The 27625-nt window shown below is 32.9% G+C and overlaps 1 protein-coding gene across 8 annotated transcripts in view; it reads left to right on the top strand.

Annotated features, from left to right (window-relative positions):
• The first annotated feature begins 1124 nt into the window (after positions 1 to 1124).
• Positions 1125 to 27625, top strand: part of LOC128997786 (tropomodulin-like) — a 137373-nt gene continuing 110872 nt past the window's right edge. For all 8 annotated transcript variants that reach the window (XR_008491143.1, XR_008491146.1, XM_054423474.1 and 5 more), the window contains exon 1: positions 1125 to 1335. Coding sequence is in view for 6 of the 8 variants with exons in the window: in XM_054423474.1 (XP_054279449.1) it covers positions 1258 to 1335 (78 nt within the window). In the remaining 2 variants the exon portion in view is untranslated. The remainder of the gene's footprint in view (positions 1336 to 27625) is intronic.

The following is a 27625-nucleotide window of genomic DNA, read 5'->3' on the forward strand; positions in this document are numbered from 1 at the left end:
TTATTATTTATGACAACAGCTAATTTGCAACCAAAAGATGAGTGAGCGAAGCGAACGAACTTCAACCTGGAGGCGAGTTAGCGTAGCGAACGAGCTAACCTGAAGCACAGAAAACGTACTACTATAACTACGTACTACTATATACTACTATAACCTACTACTATAACTATACTGGTTATAGTAGTACGTTTTCTGTGCCTGAAGGCAAGTGAGCGCATCAAACGAGCTCCAACCTAAAGGTGAGTGAGCGTAGCGAACGAACTTCAACCAGGACGTGATTGAGCCATGCGAACGAGCTCACTTATGAAGTTAAACGGGGCAAAGCCCGCGGGTACAGCTAGTAAAGTTATAAAAAGTTCTCATAACTTTACAATGGATCAAGACTTTTTTAAACGAATTGCAGCATCGTATTCAGCGTAAAAATTTACTTTGAAACGATGGATCACAACCCCTACCTTTACATTTGAAAAAAATACTTTGTATCCAATATGGCGGATCCAAGATGGCAGCCAAAAATTTATACCCAGTAAAAATGAATTACTTACTACTCTACAATGATCGGATGTGGTCTGGAGAGGATATCTTAAGAAATGTAGAAAAAAGTAGGGGGGGGGGACTCATTTAAAACTCACCCTGTATATGACTTCTGTACCCACCTTACTGAAAAATAAATCATTTTAACAAAACGTTTCCAGGCCTAATACTAATTAAAAATTGTTTTTAACACAAAATTTAATGTGCTCATTATATTACACGTCACATATAAATAATTAGCATGGTAGCATACAGTATCCTTTCAAGTGACAGACAGGATGTCCAGCATATAACTCACGTCGTTAAGTGTCGTGTTCGGCTATTAGCTTTGACGGGGAGATTTTCGGGCGGTGTGCTGACGGATTTGAGTCAGGTGTTCGGCTGATATTCAAAATACACGTTTATTTGCCGTTTCCTCGCTTTGCCATTTGTCGTTTATTGCTCGCTGCGTTGTGTGCGTTGTGTGTGGTGCGACATTTAGATTGATTGTTTGGTATATATTTGTGTGCACCGTGCTACGACGACGGCCTTCCTCAGATAGTTCCAGATTTAGACGCTTGGGCGCAGGCCTGGCTGTGGCTACCGTCTACGAACGTCGTCGGACGCATTCCCCACTCCCAGGCCTACCTACCCAAACTCTATCAGTAACAGTTTCCCGTTATCAGTTTCCGAGTTTCCAGTTTTCGCAGCCGTTTCGGTGTTTTGTGCGTTTCCTCATTCATCATGGGAACCGTAGAAGAAACCTACGAGGGCGAAATCACCCGCAGGAAAGTCACGAGGACAAGTCTTCGGATTCAAGAGGTAAATTTATTTTCAAAATCTGTGTTTGTCAGTCTAAATACATTTTGCCCGGTTTATGAAATGTCGCCGGCAATGCGGAAAGAGCTGATGACTAAATTAAACTTTGCGTGTGGGCGAAGCGTCTGCTTCTTCTTCTTCGTTTGTGCTCTTCAAGTTTTCTATATGGAGATTATTTTAATGTTGCTCAACTCTGTACAATACGGCAAATCAAAATATCAAATGAGCTTAAAATTATAAGAGATCTTTTAAATGTATTAATATTAGTCCACCGTCCACCGCAAATGGCGAAAACGACACGTCTTTTATTATATGAATATTCATCCATGGATTAAGTTAACCATGTATTATACTCATGTTCCTCCAATACCATAGCAATAATAAAAGAAATGTTCTTTTTACTAAGCCAATCAAAACATGTTTGAAATTATTCCCCCGGCTAGGTTTATTATGATAATCCACGAACGAACGCACATGATCTCCAAGTTAAATTAACGGCAAAATAAGTTTAAGGGGCAAAAGCGTAAAATGTAAAATGAAAACTAGTTTTTGATCTTATCAAACATATTTATAGACATTAATTCAATTGTAAATAAACTGCTTCCTATGAGACATAAAACCAAACATTCTATTTTATTTAATAAACACCATAGGTACATTAAAACGTGAGCAAAGTTCATTAATAATAAAAAAAAAACTTATTCCAAAGTCAGCTTTGATAATGGTTTTATAAGAATATTGTCGATTCTTACACTTGCAAGAACACCATAATACCCCAACGCAACATACCTGTAACCTAAGCGAAATTCCATTTGTCTGATTGGATTTTTACTAGCATATTTACAAAAAAAGTCATATTTATTTCTTATTTAAATAGTACATTGGACTTAACAAGTTCTTACGTTTGATGATAGGGAGAAGGTAAATATTATTTTAAATTCAAATTAAAAGGATAAAATTAATACACTTGACATTTTTTTCAAAATATATCCATAAGCAAGCGCCCCAACAGTTTCCTTTCCATCTATAAAAATAACATGGGAATTTCAAATGAACAGTTGTTATTTTTAGTTTCCTCCGTAGCTTTTAATCGTACAAAATTGCTAAAACGTACAAAATTGTTTTTTGCAAGTTCTAAGCAATGACTGTGATTAAAATTGGGAATTTTCATGTTTCAAAGGAATACAATGTTTTAAAATCAATTATTGCAAGATTTTAACATCCTATAGCAAATCATTCTTTTACCCGATCTTGCTGGTTCACAAACTGAATCAAGTTTATCCGGCTCTACACATGCATGCCCAGTTTTATCAAAGATGGATTAATGTATAGGTACATAGGAAGTTTGAACTTATAATGTTTTGGCATCTGGGGACATCAAAATGAAAAAGGTAAATCGGTCCCAGGCCTAGGTCCTTCGGTGCCACCTACGTCAATAGCTAAGTCCCTATAGAGAATTTTGCTAAAATTGATTGGGTATTTATTTAAATGCAAAACTATATTTTTACGTTTTATTCTGTTCTCTTTGGTTTCATAATATGAATATGATGATACTGTATTACTTTTTTTGGTAGCCAGAATCAGAGGACCAAAACGTGAATTATGTTGTTTCATAAGTATTGAATAAAATTATCCATAAAGCTGTTTTCAATTTACACTATGATTTTAATAATTAATATCTTAAGAGTAGCATCAAAGTAAACCGTTTTGAAACAACTACTATTGTTTACTTTTATATTAAGGTGTCAAGAAGGTTAATGAGTGGTTAATTAAACACTGTGCAACTTAGTTTATGCAAAGTTTGCATTAAAAGTTGTGCTACCTTATCTTTGCACTGGTCTTATTTTTTAGATTCTGCAAACCAAGAATTTGCTGATATGAGGATTCCTAGTTCTGCCAATAACAATGGGTTTTGATGAAAATTCCTACTTTATTCGAATTATATCGTGATTTTTTAAAATGTCAACGTTATGAAAACTCGAACTGGTTTATTTCTAACCATGATATAATCTCTTAGGTGGATGTAAATACTATCATACACTATACTATAACTTATTGAGGTATTTTATAACATTTTAAATTTGTTCCTATTGTAGATGTCGTGGCAAAACTAGCACTTGAGATCTTGAGATACTGTAGTCGTTAGTTAATACGTTTAATGTGTTTCAGTGAGATATGTCAATTAAACTGTTTCTCTTTGATTAATTTTTACGTCTTACACATTAGATTTGCTTTATGAGATTCACCTCATTTAAGTGAACCATTTTTAACCAAAATAACCAATATATTACTGAAATAATTAAAATAATCCGAGAATACTCCCTATATCTAAACCCCTTTTGAGTCAATTAAACACTCAAATCAGTAAAGTTTACAAAATTTTGATTGAAACCAAATACACATACTATTATTTAAGTATCAAACATACATGGTTATAGCCAAGAAAGCGTACTAAATACACTATACAGTGTAGCTAAGATGAAATTGTTGATGTTGCTACTTACGAAAGCTATTGCTGATGTTACATACAGATATACACCTTTTATAGCTTTTTCACTGATTTGTTTATTACGATTCAAATACATACATTATAGAACATGGCCTCATCTGTGGTTGAACAAGCTATATTCCATAAGGTATCATCAGTATAGCCAATAGTTTTGTAGACGAGTTACAATTATTGTAAATTATTGACAATTTACAAGTCTTGGGAGGGAATTTATATTAAATTGAATTGTTATTAAAGAAACGAGTAAAAGGCTGTATTTATATGGCAAGTGAGTATTGAGTTGCATATTATTTTTTGTAGAAGGAAAGTTAAGTGGTATTCACTGTTGGTACAAAGTTTGTGTCAATACAAGCACATTTTTAGTGTTCCTTTTTTATGTTATCAGTTGCAAAACAAAGTAAAAAGGTACATTGCCTCACACTTACCTCGTGGTCCTTATGTATATCGGAATCCGCCGATTTCATAAAAAATCTTTTACGGTGGAAAGGCATTTATTTAACAAAAAATCATTCGTGAAAAGTAGTGCAATTTAGAGTCCGATACATGAAATTTGTATTTTGGTTTACTTACATTAATGTACATTAATGTTATAGTCTGAAGAGCAAGGGGGTCTTAACCTAACGATCCACATTTGGATGTATCCATTCCATTTTAATGTTTTTGTACACATTTTAAAAGGTTTGTTTGGTTCTGATTTTGATTCATCAGTTAAAATGTTTGATAACACATTGATTTTGTTGAATTTATCCGGCCCTATATACATTACAGACTGTAACTATCACAATAGATATCCCTCCGGACGATGGGTATTTTCTGAAAAGATTTGCCCTGGTAACAAAGGAGTCCTCTTTCAGGCCATTAAAATAAAAGAATAAGCAATGCTGTATTCTCCAATTAATTAATTTTGTAGCTTATTGTCATCTGATAACATCTTGAAAACGAGTTGGCAGACTGTACATAACGAGAAAGTTGGCTTAAGTTGGCAGAACTTCAAGATGCCGTCAACATAAATAATCTCGTCACTGACAACTTATGTATGTTCGTCCTTTAGAAGAATTTCAACAGCTATAATGGATATACAATAGATTATAGCTAGCTGGGTCCATTGTGAAATGGGTTTGTTAGGTTGGTAGAAACAACAAATCGACTTTTATACACTAAAAGGCATTCCACTTTTTTGATAGGTTACTATATGTGCATAGTGATAGATTGATTTGGTCTATCTGTATAAAATTATATTCACTAAAATTTGTCACAATATGACACAGAAAACTGCTGCAATTTCTTTCAAACGGGCGCGTTCGTGTAGATGCTTTCTTACAATTAAAGTGTACCCAAATAACAATATTACCATTAGTTCACTATGATTCAACTTAATATAGTGGTAGGCCTACATATGATCAATTTAGTATCTTCAATATATCTTAAGTATATGTGTTAAGCCTTAAACAATCGTGATTTGACTTTCTATGAATTTAACCGCGTATTATCAGTTTTTTTGTCTAACAAAAACGTGATGCAAGAAAATAATAAAAATATCTTACAACACTTTTTTCTTTACTACAATTTGAAACTTTACTTCTGATTTTTATTGTAAAAATAATGCAAATTGTTATACAGAGTTTAGTCGGGACATTACATAGTCTGCCTCTATTCAGCTTGCCTTGTTTTCAAAATTGCTAGTCGATACTGAAAACATAGTGAGGTTAGGCTAGTTTCGTGTAAGATTTTCATTGCTAAGGCAGGCCGTTTAGTTTAAATTGTTTGCCATTATGTATGTTACTAATCCAGCTGATTAATTATTTATTGCGTGGAATTTGCCACTTAAGCAATGAGGACTTGTCTTTCTAGTCATTGTATTAGTCCAGTTCAAATTTTTCATTAAAGATTTACATTGCCATGCTCCCCAGATTCAAGTGCATGTTGCATATTATACACACTACACAATACATAGTATAAGCTGAAGTATGGAAACTGTCACGCTAAAAAATAATACCCAGTTGAACTATGTGTTGTTTTGTTTTGTGTACAACCAGCACAAGCATGCTCTTTCAAGAAACTAATTTTAATTTCGTAAAATAATTATATACAATTACAAAGCTTAGCATTAACTCTTGCAACAAATTTTGGAATACAAAACTTTTAATTAAAAGAAATAAAATCCTTTGATCCGGTATTGAGGACTGAGGAGTCATGTTTATAAATAATTAGTTCCAGTGTTGGTCCATTCCAATCTAATGCATTTACTAGATAGTAAATAATAATAATAATTAACGCAATAAGCAAGTCATTTCTTTAAACATCGATGAATCATTGTTAATTTAAATTAGCCTTTAGACTATGTGCTATACTATGTTGTTGGGAATTCAGGTATTGTACAAGTTTAAGAAATGTCATTTAAATGTAACAAAATTGTCCAAGTAAAAACACTCCAAAGTAATATGGAATCACCAGGTTTCCACCTCTCAAACCTTTAAAAGTTAAGCTAAAAAATTGAATGACAATGGAAAATACTGAAGGTTTGTGTAAAATAAAACCTTGTTAAGTAATGGATTTAACATATTTTGCTCATTTAGTGTAATCTTTTCTCGATTTATCTTTTGTCACGGTTTACTCTCACTAAACATTGAATTTTTATCAACTATACTTTACTTTAGAAGACCCGATTACCATACGTATTCCAATTAATACTATCATAAGAAATATGTGTTTACAAGGATGATACAATTAAAATTGAAACATGTTCTCAGAAAGAACATCACAGCATCTTCACACTGAACTGCAATGAACAAAGCTCTAACGGTGTCAAAAATAGCCGGACAGTCTTAAGGGCGCCAACATTGTACCCACGCACTATATAGGGGGGAGGGGGGGTATTGTTATGACAAAATCTCTCGTTATTGTAATTATATTGAGGACTAGAAAAGAGGTATTTTATACAACAGCAAAAGGAAAATTAATGGGGTATTATTTTTCCGTAAATCGATTTGCCACAATACCTAGTATGTAAAAGAGAAGCGTAGGCCTTCAGTAGTTTTGCTCGATAGTTCTGCTATGCCAGAAAACTAATTTAATCGTTTCAAATTATGATTGTCCTTAGTTTTTATTTCAATTTAGCCAGTAAGTATTTAAGGTTTAAATTTTTTAGTAACTTACGTAATAAGACGTATATGTAAATAATATTATGCCCTAAGCCCCTAATTTTAGTAAATAGTTTTCAATAGCTCCTATACAAGGAAATCATTGATAATTACTAGCATTCTTTAAATTAGTCCTACTTCCTCAATTCTTAGGTGTATTTTGTAAGATATTAAAATGTAATCAATATGATAATGTTCTTACTGTGTCTAATTCAAACTAAATTTGACTCATTGAGTATTATGTAATTTTCATGGATTATCTAATTCAAGATTGAGAATAAATCGTATATCAAAAGCTGTTACAAAATAGTTTGCTATTTACTCTAAAATAATTCCAATGAATACAACGCACCTTAGAATAGATTATATTTTAACCAAGTAGACACACCTGGGTGCGTATGTTTATGAATGAAATGGAGTTTTTTTTTTACTTTTCTTAGGATTTAAACGGCAACCATCTAATTACTAGACAAGGTTTATAAGAAATCTTAACATACCGTCTTGCCTCTTTCAAAAAAATCAAACCTCGCTTAAACATATGATAGAAACGAAGTTAAGATGAAACGATATATTATACAGTACTTCACCCAAATAGTTTGTTTTAAATTTGTCTCTTTAATAACAATCAAAACTTAACTAGTTATTTGTAATTTTACTGTTATAGTATCTATTTTAAGTGTCATTATAATTACAAATTAATATGAAATTCGTTTCACTCGCCCTTTATTTGTATATTTTTACATTTAATTTAATTTGTTATTGTTAATATAAATTCGACTTAATAACATATTATATTTCCTCCTTCCCAGATTTAGGTCCTTTACAGTGTGATTTTTCTTATAGTATGTGATATTTTTATGTGATATTTTTTTATAGTATACTCTTCCAGATTTTCGCACCCGGAATAATGATTTGCCATTAATCGGATTTGTTTGTTAAATGTTCCCTTCTCTTAATAACTAAGGATCAGTTCTTTACTCTACAGCTTTACCAGTCTCCAAATTCTAGTTTTCATGAATCACGTAAATTCCAAAGTTTCCTACCAGTTTACTTGTTTATTTTTTTTTTCTAACGTTTTAATCATTGCCCATTTAAACACTAAACGTTATAATACAATACTAATATATATTAGACCTGTATTTATGCTATGCATTTTTATAAAAAAGTGCATTAGTATTTCGATCTTTTTGCTTTTCTCACTATAAGAAAGTTAAAGTTATGATCAGCTGTTTTGTACGTTACATCGTTTTTAACTCTCCTGATATTTACTTTGCCAGTTTTCACTTTCATTTCTAGATGAGCCAGAAACAAATGCTACAAATACAAAGTGTTTACACAAGTATTAATAATTTTTGTTTAATTTAATAGCAAAATAATAAAACAATACTGCTAACTCGGTCACTAGCGAAAAAGATTACCTGAGCCGCTTGTGTCCATAACAATTATCCTCCAGCAAAAAGCTATAACGATTAAAACGTTAAACTAAGCGAATACAAAGGAACCGTAAAGATATCACAAGCTTTTACTAAAATTAAGGTGTTTTCTTTTTTTTAAGCATACATCTAACTACTCGTGGTGTACGATTTGCGCATTATATAACATCAAAACAACCTAGACCTTCTTACTACAGTTGTTACACTAAGTAGAATTTTAATCAAACAACAAAATCCCGCTCAAACGGTTGTATAAATCGTTAAGCACAATATTTCGTTTAAATTCCCTGAGTTATATTGTGTTTGAATGAACATTTCAATTTACTTTGAATATCGATAAATAGGAAAACTAACAAAGAGCTGGAAATATGCTTTGTCAGATTTGCTGCAACCGGGGTATCCTTTATCTCTAAGTGTTCAAAACTTAGGCCTACATGTCTACTTGTGATTAAATTTATGATTATTTTATAATAAAGTGAGATGGTGATAGCATTTTCATTTTTAAACTTATAAAATTTAATAGGGTACTTGGTAAATCCCGGTTTTATTCTATGTATAACTTTTAGGCAAAATCCCCAAGGATAATTCATTCATTGTTGACAGAATTACAATAACTATACTTATTTTCTCCTTTTTTATATTTATACATATATATATGTATAAATGATATATAAATTATTCTCTTATTTTCTCCGTTATTTTTTCTAATCCAGTCAAAAATGGCGTGCCTGTTCAATTAGCTTTCAACTCCTTAACTATGGTTGTGTTTGTTCGACGGATTAATGCTAGATTTAATAAGAAACATTAAACCCTCTTAAACGCACAGTAAACTCAAACGACCAGGGCGATTCGTTCGACCACTTTTGTACACAATGTCCGATAAGATGCAAGCTATAAACAGCTTTACTACAGTAGGACTGTGTTTTACAGCCATATAGTTAAGTGTGTAGTTTTACAGCGCTCTATGGGGATAATAAAGCCAACAACTTGAATTGGTTGCATGTTAAATAACATGCCTGCCAATTACATAGCGTGAAGGACGTGTTAGGAAAGAAATTATTTTTTTTTGTGAGATAGTGTCTTACGTTAATTTTCCTTGTTAAAAGACCATGATGCGTGCCGTTTAGCTTAAGGGTAACTATGGTATTGTATTCTTAGAATAGAATATTGCTTACAATTTTTCACTTTTTGTAATGTTTGACACCTACAAGCACAGGTTAAACTGTGATACATGTATCAATCTAAATATATACTACATATTTTCCAACGGACATCTCCATTTTACAAATAAACAAATTAAATAGACCTATATGTCTCACTCCTTATTCTGGAATGGAAAATAAAAGCGTATCGTTTAAAAAAAATCTGTAGTATTCGGTCTTATTTTGAGATGTTGTTGTTTTTGTTAGGCTGTTCTATTGGTTGGTTTGAACTTGATACTATTTTCCTGAAGGCCATCCCTTGAATCTCCCATTTGACTGCTTGATACGTGGTTCTGTGGTTCGGATCCCATCTTGAGCTACAATACACCTATTATGTGAACAATGTTGTTCTATTATGTGAGGTTGTTGTGTCTTCATCGAGGACATCCTTCCGCATAGATACGATAAATCTATTGCCTAAATTGCTGTTACCACTTAAAAAAATCCACAGTATGTTTAAATAAGTTTCCTATTTGAGCAATTCTTCTCCATGGGTATTCTTAAATATTATTTAAATACCATATTTACCCTAACAAAACAAACTTTAGTGTATTCGAGAGGGACGCAGTACACATAGGTGGCGAGGGGTTAGACCAATCATATTCCACGAGGCTGTAGATCTATTTTGACGCAGGTCGTTGGGTTTTGGCGCCAGTACAGGGCCGGAAGGACACATTCTTTTCCCTTGTTTTGGCCCACACTTGAAAACGAACTTGAAAACAAAACAAACCGTATGTAAAAAATCAAACGTAACTTTTCAAAGTTGATCAAATCGTTTGGGACCCAGTGTCGAGTACATCTATACTTATTTTTATTTATCAATACATTACTATGGTAGCCTATACTGTATAGATTGATGCGTAGCGACCGAGAATAACATGAACGATCGAAGTCTTAAGCTACACGTCAAGTATACGAATCTACTAACTGCTCTAACCTTTTAGAAAAATTAACAAACTATCGGAACATATTTACCAACGTATTTCGTGTTTTTTCGACCATGTGTAATAAGTGTGCAGGTGTGTAAAAAATAAATAAATTATACCATGTCCTGATGTAGTATTTTTCGTTATAGTGAAGAAATGCTTCCTCTTTAGAAAAAATGAACATTTGAAGTTGACCCCCTATTATGTATTGTTAATGTTACAAATGTCATATGTAATGACAAATAGGTTCCCGGTCTAGTTACTGTGTTGTCATAACATATTTTTTCAAACCTTTAAAAAAATCAGGTAAAAAATAGTCTCTTATCATTGAGATTATAAACTGATCAATTTGGGTATTTGATGACTGGAGAGGTTGTTTATACAATAGATTAATTAATTTAACTCACTAATAGCTTTCTACGCTCTAGTTATCACTTCATCATCCCTCGGTGAATGACTTGTTGGCGTTGTACCGTGTAATTCCTGAGGTAAACATAGTGAAAATTAAACAGCTGACCCTTAAAGTAATCAATTTTCCAAGAAGTGTACTAATTTTCGTGTAGACAAGACTACTACTAATTTGTCTTGATGTCTTCCACCAACCGGACAGAAATTTCTGTATAAGCTATAGACATGTAATGCCTCAAACAGTCCTTGATGCTACATAAATCAGCTTTATTAACAATACCTGAACCCCTTAGATATATTGCTTGGATATCAAACGTAGAGGGAATACTAACCTAAGGGTCAATTAAGTATTTGTTACATGGTGATGGTTAATAATAGTTTTTTGTCTTATGAGGGTTTCCTAATTAATGCGTTTGGAAAAATCACTTTTGTTGTAAAAAGCTAGGGATTACCTTGTGAATCATGGATTAATCAAATTAGTATGGAGTTAATGTTTATTTTAACACGAATTTTTAATCTAGACTTTGCTACCTGTACATCATTTTTATCTAATGTTTCCCTTACCTTGATATACGGACTCACATAATAATGAATGTTTTATCCTAATTGCAAACCCTGTTGCAATTACAAACTTACTGAGGAGCTGATACGATTGCGTTAAAATGAGAAAACTAGTGATACAGAAAGCCATAATTTGAGTTGAATCCGTTTTGTTAAACTGCTCAAAGTAAATTTATCTCCCCTGCCGCAATAATTCAAGTAATTGTTAGGGAAGGGAAGGAAGGAAACAAAGCTACAGTTGGTGTAGAAGGACGATGAACTGCGTTTTTTTTTTCAGAAAGTGAAGAAGATAAGATTTATTTGAGGTGTCGTCAAAGGTCAAGTGTAAATTAGATTTATCATCAGCTGTTAACATGGTGGCTGTCCGGAGACGGAAATACAAAACAGCACTGCCAACTGTCGCGGCGAAAATAGCGAACAACAACGCCTTTGTACTGTGTGAAGTGAAATACTGTGGTGCCCCTCAAAATCAAGGCCCCAAATGTTAATGTTTAAGAGAACAATATGATGGTTTGTGCCATCTCCAGTTTTGTAAAACGTCCGATAGATCAACATAAATTCACGACAACATAGCTGTAACGTATGTATCCAACGCGTTGCCAACGTTCTGGTTATTGCTTGTGACGGGTCAACCTTATAATGCAGATTACAAATACAATTAATACAAGTATAGCTTATAAATGCCGTTAAACAATTCTTTTATCAATTATTTTCCTAAACTTTTATAAACGGAAAAATTGAATACCTAGCAAAAGAACTTCAACAATGTTTAGCTCCAGACGGGATTTTTTAAGTATACCAAACAATACAACTGCTGGAAATATGTGGTTGAAATATGGTTGGAGTAGTCAAAAAATGGCAATTGTTTCCATATGTATAGTTTCGTATTTATAGCGAATTTTCTACCTGCCATACTCCTCACGTAAAACCTCTCGAATACCAATGTTAGGTGGATTTAGACCATGTTAAGTCATACATCTCTATAATTCACCTTTTAGATGTAATAATCCTTAAGAGCTATACCATTTTAAATATTTAAAGCCCGAATCTTACTATTTTTCACGTAATATTTTGTGATACTACGGTACAATAATAATTCTTAGTTTTTTTTTCATATGAAAATTGCAATGAAAGTTTTTTTATTCATAATCAAGTTGCCAATAATATATAAACAAAATATTTAAATCTTTTGTAACTTGGATGGCATTGGGAGAAGGAGAGTTTTCAACTAGAATTTCTTGTGATTTAATGAGGGATCTAAGATATTGCTAAGCCACTTAAAATACAGTTTCTGTAAATTTCAAAATGTATCAAAATCTCAATTGAATAATTTTATTTGAATTCAGCTAGCTACTGACACATGAAACTTGTTCTCGGAGTTTTATTGTCTGTTCATCTTAAGAATATGTTTACAATGAATTTGGATGCCATATAATTCAGTGGCTTGGTTGCATAATGACTTTCTGTTATGAAATCAAAACTATGTATTTCCTCTCGCAGCATATGTGGGTATTTGGAATGAATAGAATAAGGGTTCTTTTCTAATTATTCAAAGATAAAAAGATTTTGATTGATGTCACTGGTCTGGCATTAATCATGTTTGTATTATTATTTAAATGGAACTGTCAAAACCAGATGTTAATGTTATTAGCATAAGACTCGAGGCAGTGACGTCATTTGTTTATGTTTATGATCCATACAGTTTCTCTTCTAATATTCGTGGCTTTTGCAATTTAAATAATTTCACAAGACTTTAAACTTGGAAGTCCCTTTTAGTGTTCTTGCAAATTTTCCATTGCTTTATAAAAATAAATTTTATATTGTATGAGTGTTCGAGTGTGCGTATCTAAGAGGCAGTAGGCGTTTACAGTGGTCTAATATTAGACGTGTGTTGTTGTGATGAGTCCATAGATTGAGTCATTCACGAAACTGTACAAATCGAACGTCTCAAAATAGGGCTTACAGATGTGTGGTATTACATCAACGGATTTACAAACTTCGTTAATTATTTCTGTCACTAAAAGTTGATTTGTGGAATATGCCAACTCTTTTACAAATTTCAGAAAAAAATTAATGTACAAATGAAAATTGACCAAATTTCTTAAGCTGTTTTAAAAATTTGCAAGCCTTAGAAACTACATCTTAATACCGGCTGTTGGGTATGTGGCATTGATGTGTTTATGTAATAATATTTACTTATGGTTTAGCAATGCAATGTATAGAGATGTAGTGGATACAATATACGATGTACACAGTGTATACAGTTATTTACGCATCACGAGTTTACATGGGCTGCTCTGGAACGTTAAAGGGATACAGCCATCTTGTCAAGACAAATTTTATACGGTGTGATAAAGGCTTTAGAGTGAGCTAACTACTGTATTTATGTGTGTTTTTAAATTTTTTTATTACTTAAGCAAGAATCGTAGCCAACAAATTATGAAATCTATTAATTTTTTTACAAAAATAGTTTTAAAACAGTAATTATACTAGAGTATAGGTGCAGTAACTTCGTCACGCTCTAAGAACCACGTACACGCTTGGGCTTAATACAAGAGCAGTAGAACAACAGCAAACATAAAACTGAATTATATATTGCAATAATAAGTTTAACAACATGACGTATTCGAAGTTCATGCGATTTCTTTAACAATAGTTCGGCTCTTTGGTGTTACAATATAATATACCCAAAATAAAACAAGACTTGACTTAGTTTTGAGCATCTTTTCAGTGCCAATGTGAATGCTGATTAATTAAAAAGTATTGGAAATATAGTTGGATAAAGATGGTTTTTCATAAATAATGGTGTTGGTTTTGTCAAAATTATTCGTGTTTGAAGTCAATATTTCAGCTATCATGACATTTATTGTAAAAATAATACATCCACGCAAATTGATAACAATATGTATGTGTTGAAGGATGATTGTGGTAATTTTTTACCCCGTTAGTTGTAGGTAACCTTAGTTCCTCCGCGTCAAGTCTTGGTAACGCAAGTTACCTCAATGACAGTTCCTCCTAGATAGTTGTCTCTCAATAAGTCCTCCTAGATAGTTGTGGGAAACGTAAGTTCCTCCTCATTAGTTGTTGTTGTTGTTGTTGGTAACGACAGTTCCCCCTCAACAGTTGTATGTCATGTAAGTTCTCCCTCTATAGTTGTAAAAAAACGATAGTCCCCCCTCGATAGTTTTGGGTAACGTAGGTTCCTCCTAGTTAGTTGTTAGTGTTGTTAGTAACGACAGTTACCCCTCATTAGCTGTTCTTGTTGTTGGTAACTACAGTTCCCACTCAACAGTTGTATGTCATGTAAGTTCCCCCTTTATAGGTGTAAGAAACGATAGTTCCCCCTCGATAGTTTTGGGTAACGTAGGTTCCTCCTCATTAGTTGTTGTTGTTGTTGTTGGTAACGACAGTTCCCCCTCTATAGTTGTAAGTAACGATAGTTACCCCTCGACTCTGTGTATGCTTTAACACACATTAACGTAAGTTCCTCCTCGATAGTTGAGTACCATGTAAGTTCCTCCTTAATGTAGTTGTAGGTAAGGTAAGTTCCTCCTTGGTGGTATACGGAAATTCCTCCTCAATATTTTGTAAAACGACAGTTGTGGGCAACGTAAGTTCCTCCTTGGTTGTAAACGGAAATTCCTCCTCGATGTTTTGTATAACGATGGTTGTGGTTAACGTAAGTTCCTTCTTGGTGGTAAACGGAAATTCCTCCTCAATGTTTTGTATAACGATGGTTGTGGGTAAAGTTCCTCCTCGTCAGGTGTTTTTGACACGTGCAGCATCGCAGAGCGCCCTTGAACCCCACGACTGTATATGGACATGGGGCACCCCCACCCCGCCCAGGCTCCTTGCCAGCTGGCATCAGCACCCCTCAGTCCCCCAAACTCTAGGCGCCGCCACTGCCAAGGGACGCATCTCACTGTCTTCAATGAGACTACAACACTACAACTGTTCATCATCATCTTCGAGCACTTTTTACCAAGAGTCCAGACTCAGAGGTTATTGCTCTACAACCTGATTTACCAGGTGTATAAAATCACATATTTAACCATTAAAAATTTTCCTATTGAAAATTAAAATATAGAATTGGTTTGATATAAACACCCTTTGATAAGCCACTCTTCAAAAATGGTGGTATTGGTGTTCTATAGGTAAAAGTATATGCGGTACGATCCAATAAGTGAGTGATAACGACAGTAGTATCGAAGATATCCACAAAGATTGATAACAATATCGTATACGTTGTTTAAAAGGATATTGGAAACATTTTATATTATTGATATGTAGAACGGTGTGTTTACGACGTTCGGGGATTTAGAATATTACCCCATCTTCAGGTGGATAGGAACCTAATTTGGATATATTTTTAGGCCCCTTAATCGTAAAACGACGTCCATTAGACAAAAACGATGTTATAAAACAAATGTAGTATCACCAAATATTTATGAAGGTAATAAAATGCAAGCAACTCTGTTTAACGGCTACTTAACCGACCCTTTTAACAAAAAATACGTGTTTTACACGATGCCATACAATGAGTGGGGATATTAAATAATTGATCAATCCAATCGTAGGGATTGCCATATTGCTGTATACGGTAACTGCGTTCTGACTGTGAGTTTCTGCTCTTGACAGATCTGTTCTGCTTTGGTTTAGTGTCAGCGGCATAATTCTGAGGGCAGCGTTTATCACGCTCATTTTGTTGAAATTCACATGATGGATGAATGGTTAAATAATTGATTTTATGAGTTACGTTACTTTGCCTATATAAAACTAACAGATCTTTGGGAAAACAGTTTTACCTTGATTATTTGAATACTCAAAAGATAAAACAGTGAAAACAGAGAATTAAACAAGTCTTCCGGTTTCATCACACTCTCAAACAGAAGAGACAACATTTTCTTTTCACAGCATTCTACAAGTCTTTGTCTGGTTTCTAATTTAGTAAACAGCATCAACACGTGATTGCATTTTCCTCGTTTCGGGTAAAATTTTTAAATGAACAAAAGTAATATCCATAGTAATATCTGAGCCAAATCTTGTCAAGAAGATTTTCATCATTTTGCTACGATAGTAAAAGCACTCAGTTTTTGTAAAACAAACGGTTTGCTTTACTTGAACTCAACAGTTTTCGTTACAAATAAAACAAAGAAAGCAGGTAATGCCTTTGTTTGTAGTGAGTTCCGGAATTACACACACCGGAAGTCATGGGACCCTCACATCCGGAAGTGGTTATCAAGATCATGATAATTGCGCTCCAAACGCACGGAAGCTGGGTTTACCTCGTTTACTACTCTACAATAACTAGGCCTACTGAACTAAGCTATAAAATATCAATTTTCACAAACTAAACAAAAATGTAATTAAGATATCGAGAATAATATGAATTATTGTCCTTTCGTTCTATATTTAAAATAAATTAACTCAACAGTTTGTATGTAAAAAATAGTAATAACGCTATAAGTATTGTTGGATGGTTACCGGAGCCAGCAAACATACGGATCCAGAGTGAAGAGGAAACACGAGTATAAATAGCGATCTTGAACACATGGCTACCCTGGTGGGTCAAATAGGTCGAGTATACTCAAGTAAAAAGATATTTGTAGTGTCTGTAGTAGTGAATAAAAAGGGACACACGTACGGTTTATATTTTGTCTTGGCGTTGTATATGTTTTAGAACACTTTAAAATCAATCTTTTAAAACGCTCCTAACCACTATTTATATTTTTTTATTGTTTAGTACAGTGATTTAAAATGTCTCAACAATACTTTAAACATTATATCTCTATAAAATGTCCCTAAATATTATTTGTGTTTGTTTCGTTCATGTAAATGCCCATTTAATTTTTCAAAATTGACGGTTTACAGTAACATTCTTAACATAATCATATGAAAAATGTACACAAATGTGCAAAATACTGTTTAAACAGTTCTATTCCTACGATGCCCCTATGGAAAGATCCTTGTCTGCAAACTTAATTATGTAATTAATTTGTATGAGATTACGTTAATCTAATGAATTAAAATAGCCAAATAATCCCCGTATTGCATAATTGGATGTTTATTTATTGGATATAATCATGAAAGTAATTAGCAACATAAAAGTAAGTATTGATAATTTGTGTCACAATTTATTTCAGTGAAGAATTAGTGTGTGCAATAAGGATCTATAACTAACTCAATTGTGTATCTTGTTAGCGAATTTCCCATATAGGAAATAAGGTATTACCGTAGGTCTCCGGGACCGATTTACTTTTTCGTTTTAATGTCCCCAGAGGCCAAAGACACCATCCGTTCAAATTCATATATATTTATATAATGTGTCTGTTAGCACGATAACTCGAGCAAAAATGATCCGATTTCGATGAAATTTGGTACAAACGTGTTAACCTACGTTCATTCAGACGAGTTCGCGAACCAGCATTATTAAACCATGGTAAAAGGGATTTACGGGAGGTAAAAATAGGGTTTTCTAATTTTTGTACCCTCAAAACATAAAATTTCCCAATTTCTCTCTAGACCCTTTTGAAGAGCTTAAAAACAAATAATTTAGACATATTGAAGTGTTTTTGTATGTTTATTTGTTACAGAGAAAATTCAAAAAAAATTTAAATTTAAAATGTCCATGTTATTCTTAGGGAGGATAAGTAAACTGTTGAAGTTTGTTTGTTTATGGATATGTTTTGATCAAACTTGGCAAATCTATTTATTTCGTACTCAGCTATTAATATTTTACTAAAAACGTCCTTAATACCCTCCCTGTAGCAGCAAACCTACGTACTCGTTAAACCTAATGTTATTGAAACAGATTAAATTGAAAATCAAATTAGGCAAATGGGAATTCGCTTAGCCTGCAAGTTTGCTGCATTATTAAACCATGGTAAAAGGGATTTACGGGAGGTAAAAAAAGGGTTTCCTAATTTTTTACCCTCAAAACGTAAACTTTCCCAATTTCTCTCTAGACCATTTTGAAGAGCTTAAAAACAAATAATTTAGACATATTGAAGTGTTTTTGTATGGTTATTTGCTACAGAGAAAATTCAAAAAAAATTTAAATTTTAAATGTCTATGTTATTCTTAGGGAGGATAAGTAAGCTGTTGAAGTGTGTTTGTTTATGGATATGTTTTGATCAAACTTGGCAAATCTATTTATTTCGAACTCAGCTATTAATATTTTACTAAAAACGTCCTTAATACCCTCCCTGTAGCAGCAAACCTACGTACTCGTTAATCCTAATATTATTGAAACAGATTAAATTGAAAATCAAATTAGGCAAATGGGAATTCGCTTAGGCTGCAAGTTTGCTGCGGCGGGGGTTTTTTAAAATATTGGTTCGCCTGAAAAATATTAGTTACTCTACTGACGATTTTACATAAAACCTAAAACTATAACTGTTTCAGGTTACTATACTAGTGTATATAGTATTCACTAATCCACGCTACATTACACATGTTATTCGCCTCTAGGAAACGGTTTTAATATTTCCTTCGGAATGTATATAATATATTTTTTCAACGTGTGTTTTACCTATAATTGGATGAAAATGAAATAATTCAAAACACTGACAAGAGAAATAAAGCATTACATTAGGCTCCCAGTCTTTACGAATAAAATAAAATACCATTTCGAATACTGCACTCAATAATGGAGTCTGTTGAAAGAGCGTTTGGAGTACATCATTTGATTTATAAACTTATTCCATGTTACTTTTAAGGATGTTGATCCATCAAACCCTTGTCAACCCAATTTCCACCCTTATTGTGTACAGTACATGGGCAAAGCTATTGAATGAATACTTTATTTCGTCTAAGGTAAGAAATGAACAAGGAAAATCGTTTATAATATGTTATATAGTTTATATTTTTGTGATGTCCCTACTTATTTTTATATATGTTATTACTTGATTTCTTATTATATATATCTGGTAATTTGTATATATCTGTTGTTATTTGTCTGGAAAGTTTGTATACTGTAACATCGTTCTTCTTGGAATTATTATTCATGTTTTATCACGTAAATTACTTATTGCTCTCTTTCAATCTGTAATATTGTTGTTGTATCGCCTCCTGTTTTTGGGAGACCATTTTCTTCGAGCATCCTATTGTGCAATGTTTCACCCGTTCACTATTTTCATAAAGCATTTGATGTAATTTAGTGCTTGTTTATTTTTTGTAGTGAGTTTCATCTATCTGTCAGAATACATAACACAAATCTCTTTCTGTATCTGTAATTCTAAATAAACAAAACTTTTTGGTAAAATAAGATTCTAGAATATCTAGTGTAACACATTTAGATAGCAACCATTGCACTTTATTGCGGGGTGTGTTGGTGTATGACTACATACATAATGTGTTCCGTGTACTGCCAACTCGAGGCAGTTTGACGCAATTGAGAGGTCTGACTACGGGTAGCGGTTGTGGTTGTAATAGCTACGGTCGTATAAATAAAGAGGTGAACACAACGCACCACATGGCTGGCTGGCGACGATTACCCATGTAGCTGTGTTGTATCTCATCTGAATACTTATGACTCTGTTGTATCAGTTAATTCTTGTACGAAGGTTGATACATTAGTGATGAACCACACCCAGAGGCCAGACTGAAAGAATAAGAAATGTTGAAGCATTTAAAACAGTTTTGGTTAATTACTTAACTTGCAAAATGAGGTATGAGAAGGGTTGCTTCCTACATTGTTTATGGTAAGAATATCTTATATTACGACTAACAGTATTATTATAACTACTAAAAAGTGTCTTGATAGATTTTATGTTGGCGAATTAAAGAGAGTAATTTTACCTGTTTAAATTATAGGGGGATTTTATGTATGAGTTGAATATTTAAATTTTGTTATTCTTATTTTATTTCACCTATTTATTTTTATAGTTTTATTTTTTACTATACATACCGCATCGTATGACCATTACTCATTTTAAATCTCCCGAAAGTTCTAGTTATTAGAATGGATATATATTAAAATGTTAATGTATTTCGTTCCATGATTTCATTTGCTTAATTCCTATAACAATATTGCTTAAAAATTAGAGATTTAAAGTACTTTAAGTTAATTGAGTAATATTTATTTTAAAATTGTATGGATAAACCATATTAATATTACAGGGTTCATATTATGTAATTATGTTATTTTTTTATGGATACTCAAAAAACCAGTCTTTTTAGCATCTGTGTAGTTTTATATTTATGTTGACATTCTTTCTTTTTTGTTTATTTTCAGTATACAGTGCATACTGTTTACAGTTAATTTTTTCTAGAAGAATTACATGGGCATTTAAAATGTATAAATATTTTCAATTTCCTCCGTGACCTTTAATATTTTAATAATGCTTTAATATACTGTACAATCTTTGCTAAGCGTTACACGTTGTTTTATTAAACATTTGTTATGTTCATGTTTTAGGGGTAAAAACTTGGAAATCCCAACTTTTGAAAAACATTCAAATCCCCATTAAACCCCAGTTCAAACTAATAGTGTATTTGGCCTCTGGATGCATCAAAATGAAAAAGTAAATCGGTCCCGGGTCTAGGTATTGTTATAAGATTTACGATAATGCAGCTTCTTCCCTTCGTGGGGAATTCAATGAAATAAGGGTTGAATTACCCTCAAGTTGTAATCTCACGGTATCAACTTTTATAATTTCATATCATCATAGAATTTCTAAATTTATATTTGTGTTATAGGCAAACACGCTTGGAAGTGTGTACTTGTAAGAGGCTCAATAAAGAGCTCCAAGCTCAAAGCCTCACAGATCTGTTTGCAAAGAACGGCTTGGGCATTAGCTAATTGATAGAAAGAATACTTAAGTCAATTTGCTATTCTCTTATAAGACTCCCCTGACAAGCTTGTACAGAAATAGATATCGCATGCAGAGAGCGGTTATATTTTCGTCGTGGTAAGTTGTTTTAGATGCAATTCAATTATAATAAAATCCACACTTAATGAATTCAGTCTGCTTATACACCATAAAGACTGTTGCAAACGTGGTATAGTACAAGTATAAAAAAATATGTAATATGAACCCAACAGTCAAGTATTACAAAGTTATACCTTTTCCTACAGTTACCTAACAATGTACATGTTCTCTCACTGATTTGAGAAAGCAAAGTGGCCAATTCACTCATCAGTGAGACAATGTTAACATTGTCTCATTCCAGATTTGCAACGTGAAGGAACGAAATAGTGAGCGCGTAACATGCAGGCAACGTCGTATGCGCGCGAAATACGTTGGCAGCACTGGCTGTAAATCAGCTGGTCAGCTGTTGTACTGTTGTATTTGTCACTTCACATTAAATGTTATGTTAAAAGTTCACTTCTGGTTAAAAATAGGTTATGTTTCTTCACCAATTTATTTGTTTTATGGTAAATGTAGGAAAAGTATAATGTACAACTCGAGTTCAAAGTGCAATTGCCTCACTCGAGAAACCATTCCTCACTTGCCTATGGCTCGTGAGTAAGGATTTCTCTCGAGTGAGTCAATTGCTCACTTTTCTCACTAGTTGCACAAATAACTATTTTACATTGGAGTTCATAAAATTACCTCGTACATGGTTCACTGTGCCTTTATAATTTCTACAAATCACTGTTGTATGGTTAAATGTTCGAGGTTGACAATTTTTAGAATATTTTTTGTCTACCCAATATATGTTTTCCCTCTTTTAATTTCTACGCCAGTGGAGTGGTGTAGAATATAATGAAAGGCTATTCAAAGGGAAAGCGGTCTAAACCCATCGAATGTTTTTTTATATGCCGGGGATCGAACCCGTCCCTCTCTCCCCAAAGAGTAAGATATAACCATTGGGGAGGGGATTGCAACCTACCCCACATTGTCCACCTTTGTTTCTAAGGGTTCCTCTTGAATTCTTGTGCTGTCAGTACGCTTAAGTTGATGAGAACTGTAATTTTTGAAATATTTATAATCGATACCTTAAAAACCCTTCTAAAGTTTTTTTGTCCCATACAAAGCTAATGATCGAAAAATTTTACAAATTGTTAGTACTTCATCGATTTTATTGTGGAAATTAAGTTTCTAGAAATGTATTAGTTATCTAATAAAAAATAAAAACTGTTTTTTTTTACAACGACGAACTTTCTAAACACGTCACTTAAATTGTTTAGTCCTTCATTTGTTTTAAGGAACGTGTTAACAAGTGTTTCCAAAGTCAGCAGAACCAGCTGGTAGGCTAATCATTGTAACTTGACAAGTGGCGGGTATTTAAATTGTTTGTGGACGGTCGCGAGAGGCGGTGTACAGCTTTTGGCAACAATCCTCTCTAGTGGAATGTGGAATTTTTGCTTTGTGTTCAAAAATAACGTCAGTGCTGATTTCTCTGCTCTCTTTGATATGCCAAGATTTTATTCTCAACTTATAAAGTCATTCGATAAACAAGCTATGGATTTTAGGAATTAACACTTACTTGCGATGTTAAGGCTTTGCCGATTGCTGAGATTGGTAACGACAATGTTAGATTCAATAAAAATATAGGTATTGGCGAAAATTAATGTAAGCAATATTATTAAAAATAATAAGAAAAGGTTAAAAGAAGATATATAAGATTAGTTAAGGTTTTTATATTTTTATAATATTAAATTTTTCATTTACTGATTTTTAAATACTGTATGTAAATATTTTTTTAGTTTATAGCAATTAATTAACCGTTCTTAGTTAAAATTCACAAACTAAGGTAATCACCGCCGTGTCACTATGAGCAGCAAAACAACATGTTATGCGTGTAATCTTTCGGTTTAAATATCTACAATGTGTTAGTTGTCAGTCATATTTCCCTACAGTACATGATCTGTTAAACAATTTCAGCCTTTGTTTTTTTCAACAGAAGTTAAAAATGTCCAAATCGCCCAAAATAAACTGCAATCTACATTACAGCATAAATGACTTTATCAAGTGTAATTTTGATGTTAAATTTTAATTAAAATAAGCTATTATACCAAATTAATTGTATTTTTTATAATATTTTGATGTATCAGAAACTTGATTGTATTTAGATGATTATTTTGTAATGTACCGGTATATGACGTGTCCTATTTCTTTGTAAAAAGATCAATGGAATAAATGATTCTTATTCTTATTCTTATTCTTATTAACTCCAGTGTGATGTAATTGTATTCATCCGATACTACAAATAACTGTCTCGACTATGGGTCTCTATTTGTTGGTGACCACTTTTACTGTTCCCCACCAACAATGTATACCCGATAGGTATTGCTATTGTTTTAATCTGATTAATTTTCTGATGCTTGTAGGATTAATAAAAATTTAAATCTATGCTGTATGCTGAGTTTGCATGTGGATATACTGTTATTAAGTAGAGTATCCGAATCTCGAGCCACAAAGGGTATAAATGCTCCAAGTAAAAATAAATGCGTTTATGGCAATTTATGTAATGTCTAGTACCTTTGCAACTGACCCATTGCAGATACGAATGCCATTTAAGATTGCCACAGAAAACAATGACCTCATCCACCATAACTGTATTAACTCATTTTTACTTATTAGACACCTTCCCAGGCATTTGTAGAACAATATTCCAAGGTGTACGGATCGGATGGGAAATTAAACACACATATACAATCGATTTGGTAAATGTACATTTATTTATACTTACTGTATAAAATATAAATTATATCACAGTATACAGAATAAGGCAAACCAAAATATGGAAGCCCATCCAAACTTTACAATAGGTCGATTACACAAGGAAAACTAACCTCGGCACATCATTAAATGACATGAAGGTGGACTTTTAGGTCGATGTGAACTTTTTCGCTGCAAGATCACTCTGTAATGGGGTATTTAAGGTGTAGCTTATAAATTTAAAATGTAAAGCCCTATCGACTTAAACCTAGTTGAAAAGGTCTTGATTAAAGAAGAAAATCGGTGTAAACCAGAGGTCTTTTTTTATAGTCACCTTATTCTTTACTGACGGCACTAGAAAATATCGTGTTGTGTGAGAACCTCAGTAGCCGAAAAGGCGTAAGATTTAACGTACGATAGTATTTTTACAAATATTAAACATTTTCGGGATACAAAGCTGCGGTGGCGTGCACGAAGTTATAGTCCAGTGCTATCAGGCCAAGCCACAGAAAACATATTACTATAACCATAGTTATAGTAGTATGTTTTCTGTGGCCAAGTGTAGAGTGGAGCGCCGCTGATGGGATTCTGTCAGGACCACATTTTCGATTGTTTACTGTTGGTTTGTTTGGTTCTATTCCAGATCAAACATTCGTGTCACAAAAATAATATAACATTATACTGTTCAGTATTAATTTCGAAATTTTATATTACATGCTTCTACTAAATTAGTACATTCAACCAAATTTAAAACAAAACCTTTAATAAGTTCACAGTTAATTTAACCTTTTCTTAAGAGAGAGAAAGATCCTAGCAAAAGATGTTTATATTATATAACCAAACATTAAAAAATTATATGTTTCCTGGTATACTTTAGTACAATTGTAAATACAAATATAAAGTGGAGCACACCGATATTTTCAATTTTATTTAGTAGTATCTATGGAAATCTTGACTTCTTTGTAAAAATTGTGTGGATTCTTTCCTTAATTAGATGTATAGCTATAAGTAAATATATGAATGTGTACCTTTTCACTGATACTTTTCCCATGAATATTTTATGTTACATGATATTTTATCTGTGTATTTTTTCATGAAAATACACACATATGACATTTTAAGAAAACTTCTAGTTTTTTGTATCCGGTTTTAACAACATTGATTACAGAAATCGCAAGGGGTCTCATTAGATGCATTTTAGTCCCTCATTCCTTTTAACTCATTCCTTTTCAGGTACATGTCCAAGTTTGACCAGTACTGTTTACGTTGTATGTACTATACTTAGGTTTTATTGATCTAAGCGTGTAGGTCTGTAGATTCTACGGAGGGCTTTCAAGCTCTCAACTCTTGAACAGTGTCGTTTTTAAGAGAAGAGTCACGTTTTAGCAAAGGGGTGGATTTTAACGAGTTGCCATAAACTTGATTCTGTTTCCTGATTGCATTTGCCATTTGTGGGACCGAAGTTAATGTATTAATACATCATGTAAATCACTTTTTTCAGAATTTTTTCTCTAATAATTGTTTTGAGTTTTTACATAACAAAGAAACTTCCCACTACAGACTGTAAATTGCGGCAAATATTTTACGTGTAGGATATGAAACTACAGTAAAAGAGAAATATTCATGTCTCAAATATACTTAAGTGCTTCTTTAGGTCTTCGAGTACATTTAGCGTATTTTGAGACCACTCACATCACATTAGCTAAGTTTACATAACTTTAAGTGGTTAATATTAGACTAGTGAAATTAAAGATTGCTCAATAGGATATTGATTCAATCTCATTCAACTCATTAGTTTTCAATCTCATCGGTTAAGGTTGGATATGTAATTTTTATCAATTGTTTCATTCTCCATCGATTGCTATTATCAAGAAATGCATCACCGGCTGGTTGATAGAATCAAAACACCTTATCAAAGCGGAGTACATGCGGACTTGACCCTACTTTGTCCCTCCTCAATCATAACTTAACTACTTTACCTTTACCTTTACCTTTACCTTTACCTTTACCGGTTCTTCATCGTTGCCCAGCCATAGCTAGATAGATTGCGTCAAATGGAAAAATTAAAACTTTAAAACTTTGTCTATATACACTATATACAAGGCGGTCGATCATGATGTCCAAACTGAGTCAGGGGTTTCAAAAAATTCCCTGATGGAGTAAAGGGGCCTAGTCTTCAACTCCCTAGACATGTGCGCTACGAACGCTTTCACTGGCGGCCTCTGATCTCAACACTGAGACTATTGTACAGCTTTATGGCCATAGTGGGGAAACTGTTTGCAGTCTTACTGAGCCGATGGGATGGAAGGTCAAGTTGGGTACTGACTATTAAGTATACATAACTATATTTATAACCATCCCCTTCGTCTTGCCCGTCCCTTCTAATTCCTTAATTCACTCATTATGCTCCAGAACCATTACTTACACATATTACTATTACATTCCTCAAATTTCACTGAACAATTCTTTATATTCTTGTTTTTCTAACATCACATTAAAGTGAGTGACTGAGCCTATGAGCGAGAGCCTATGCACAGGCTTATTTCCCAAATGGGTTTTTATTAAACATTGCTCTCTGTGAAGCCCACTATAATATTCTTTATCATTATTTCTAAGCTTACGTGTATTTATTTAATTGATTTTTTTGCAATATAAAGTAATAAGTTTTGTTTCACTGGAAGTGTATGTTAAAGTTTTCAAAATTGTAGGCTACACTTTTTTTTGGAAATAAAGTCTGTTTTGATTTGGATGTTGTTAGTTGTGTTTATATTGCGAGATAAATTATCATCATCCACACTCTCTGGAATGTGCAGTATTAAAAATATACACATGTTGTAATGGCAGCAATATTGTCATATGTTAAGATATATGCGACTTAGTTCTGATTACATATGAAATAGGTTACTAATTTTGATAGGATAGCTACTCATTATCAGTTCCAATAAGTTATTGAATCATTCTGTTGTTGGTTTTGTTGATAATTGTAATTTCCGCTTATCACGAAATTGTAATATTGAGCAATTAATTATGTTCAGCTACAATTAGTCAAATCAAATTATACTATTTAAGAAAATATTTCCAAATAACAAACTTTACTTGTCACACTCTGACGATGTTGGTTAATCCATCAAAATAAGGTAAATGAAATATTAAAAAGATAAATGTTCATATTAAAGTGTATTAATGTGTAAACCTAACAAACTGTATTATATTTAAGAAACGTATATTTCTTTACTTTAAAATCAACACGTTTATTTCATTTGTTACGGTATGGTATTTTCTATAGGATAAAAACACTTTTTAGTCTCGAACTCTCTTAGGCGATGAAAATATTCCCTCCACAATATTTGTTATTAAATACAACCAATGGTTAAATTATTATCATTCACCTATTGGGTCTGATGATGATCGGAGTGTCCAATCGAAATCGATCACCACTTACCAACTTTTACATGTATTTACCGTCTTGTAAGTCAACAGTATAAGTGTAAATATATTATTGCAAG

The sequence above is a fragment of the Macrosteles quadrilineatus genome, unplaced genomic scaffold, assembly GCF_028750875.1.
Source record: "Macrosteles quadrilineatus isolate MER2022 unplaced genomic scaffold, UCM_ALF_1.0 Scaffold_7__1_contigs__length_78375512, whole genome shotgun sequence".
Classification (NCBI taxonomy): Eukaryota; Metazoa; Arthropoda; class Insecta; order Hemiptera; family Cicadellidae; genus Macrosteles; species Macrosteles quadrilineatus.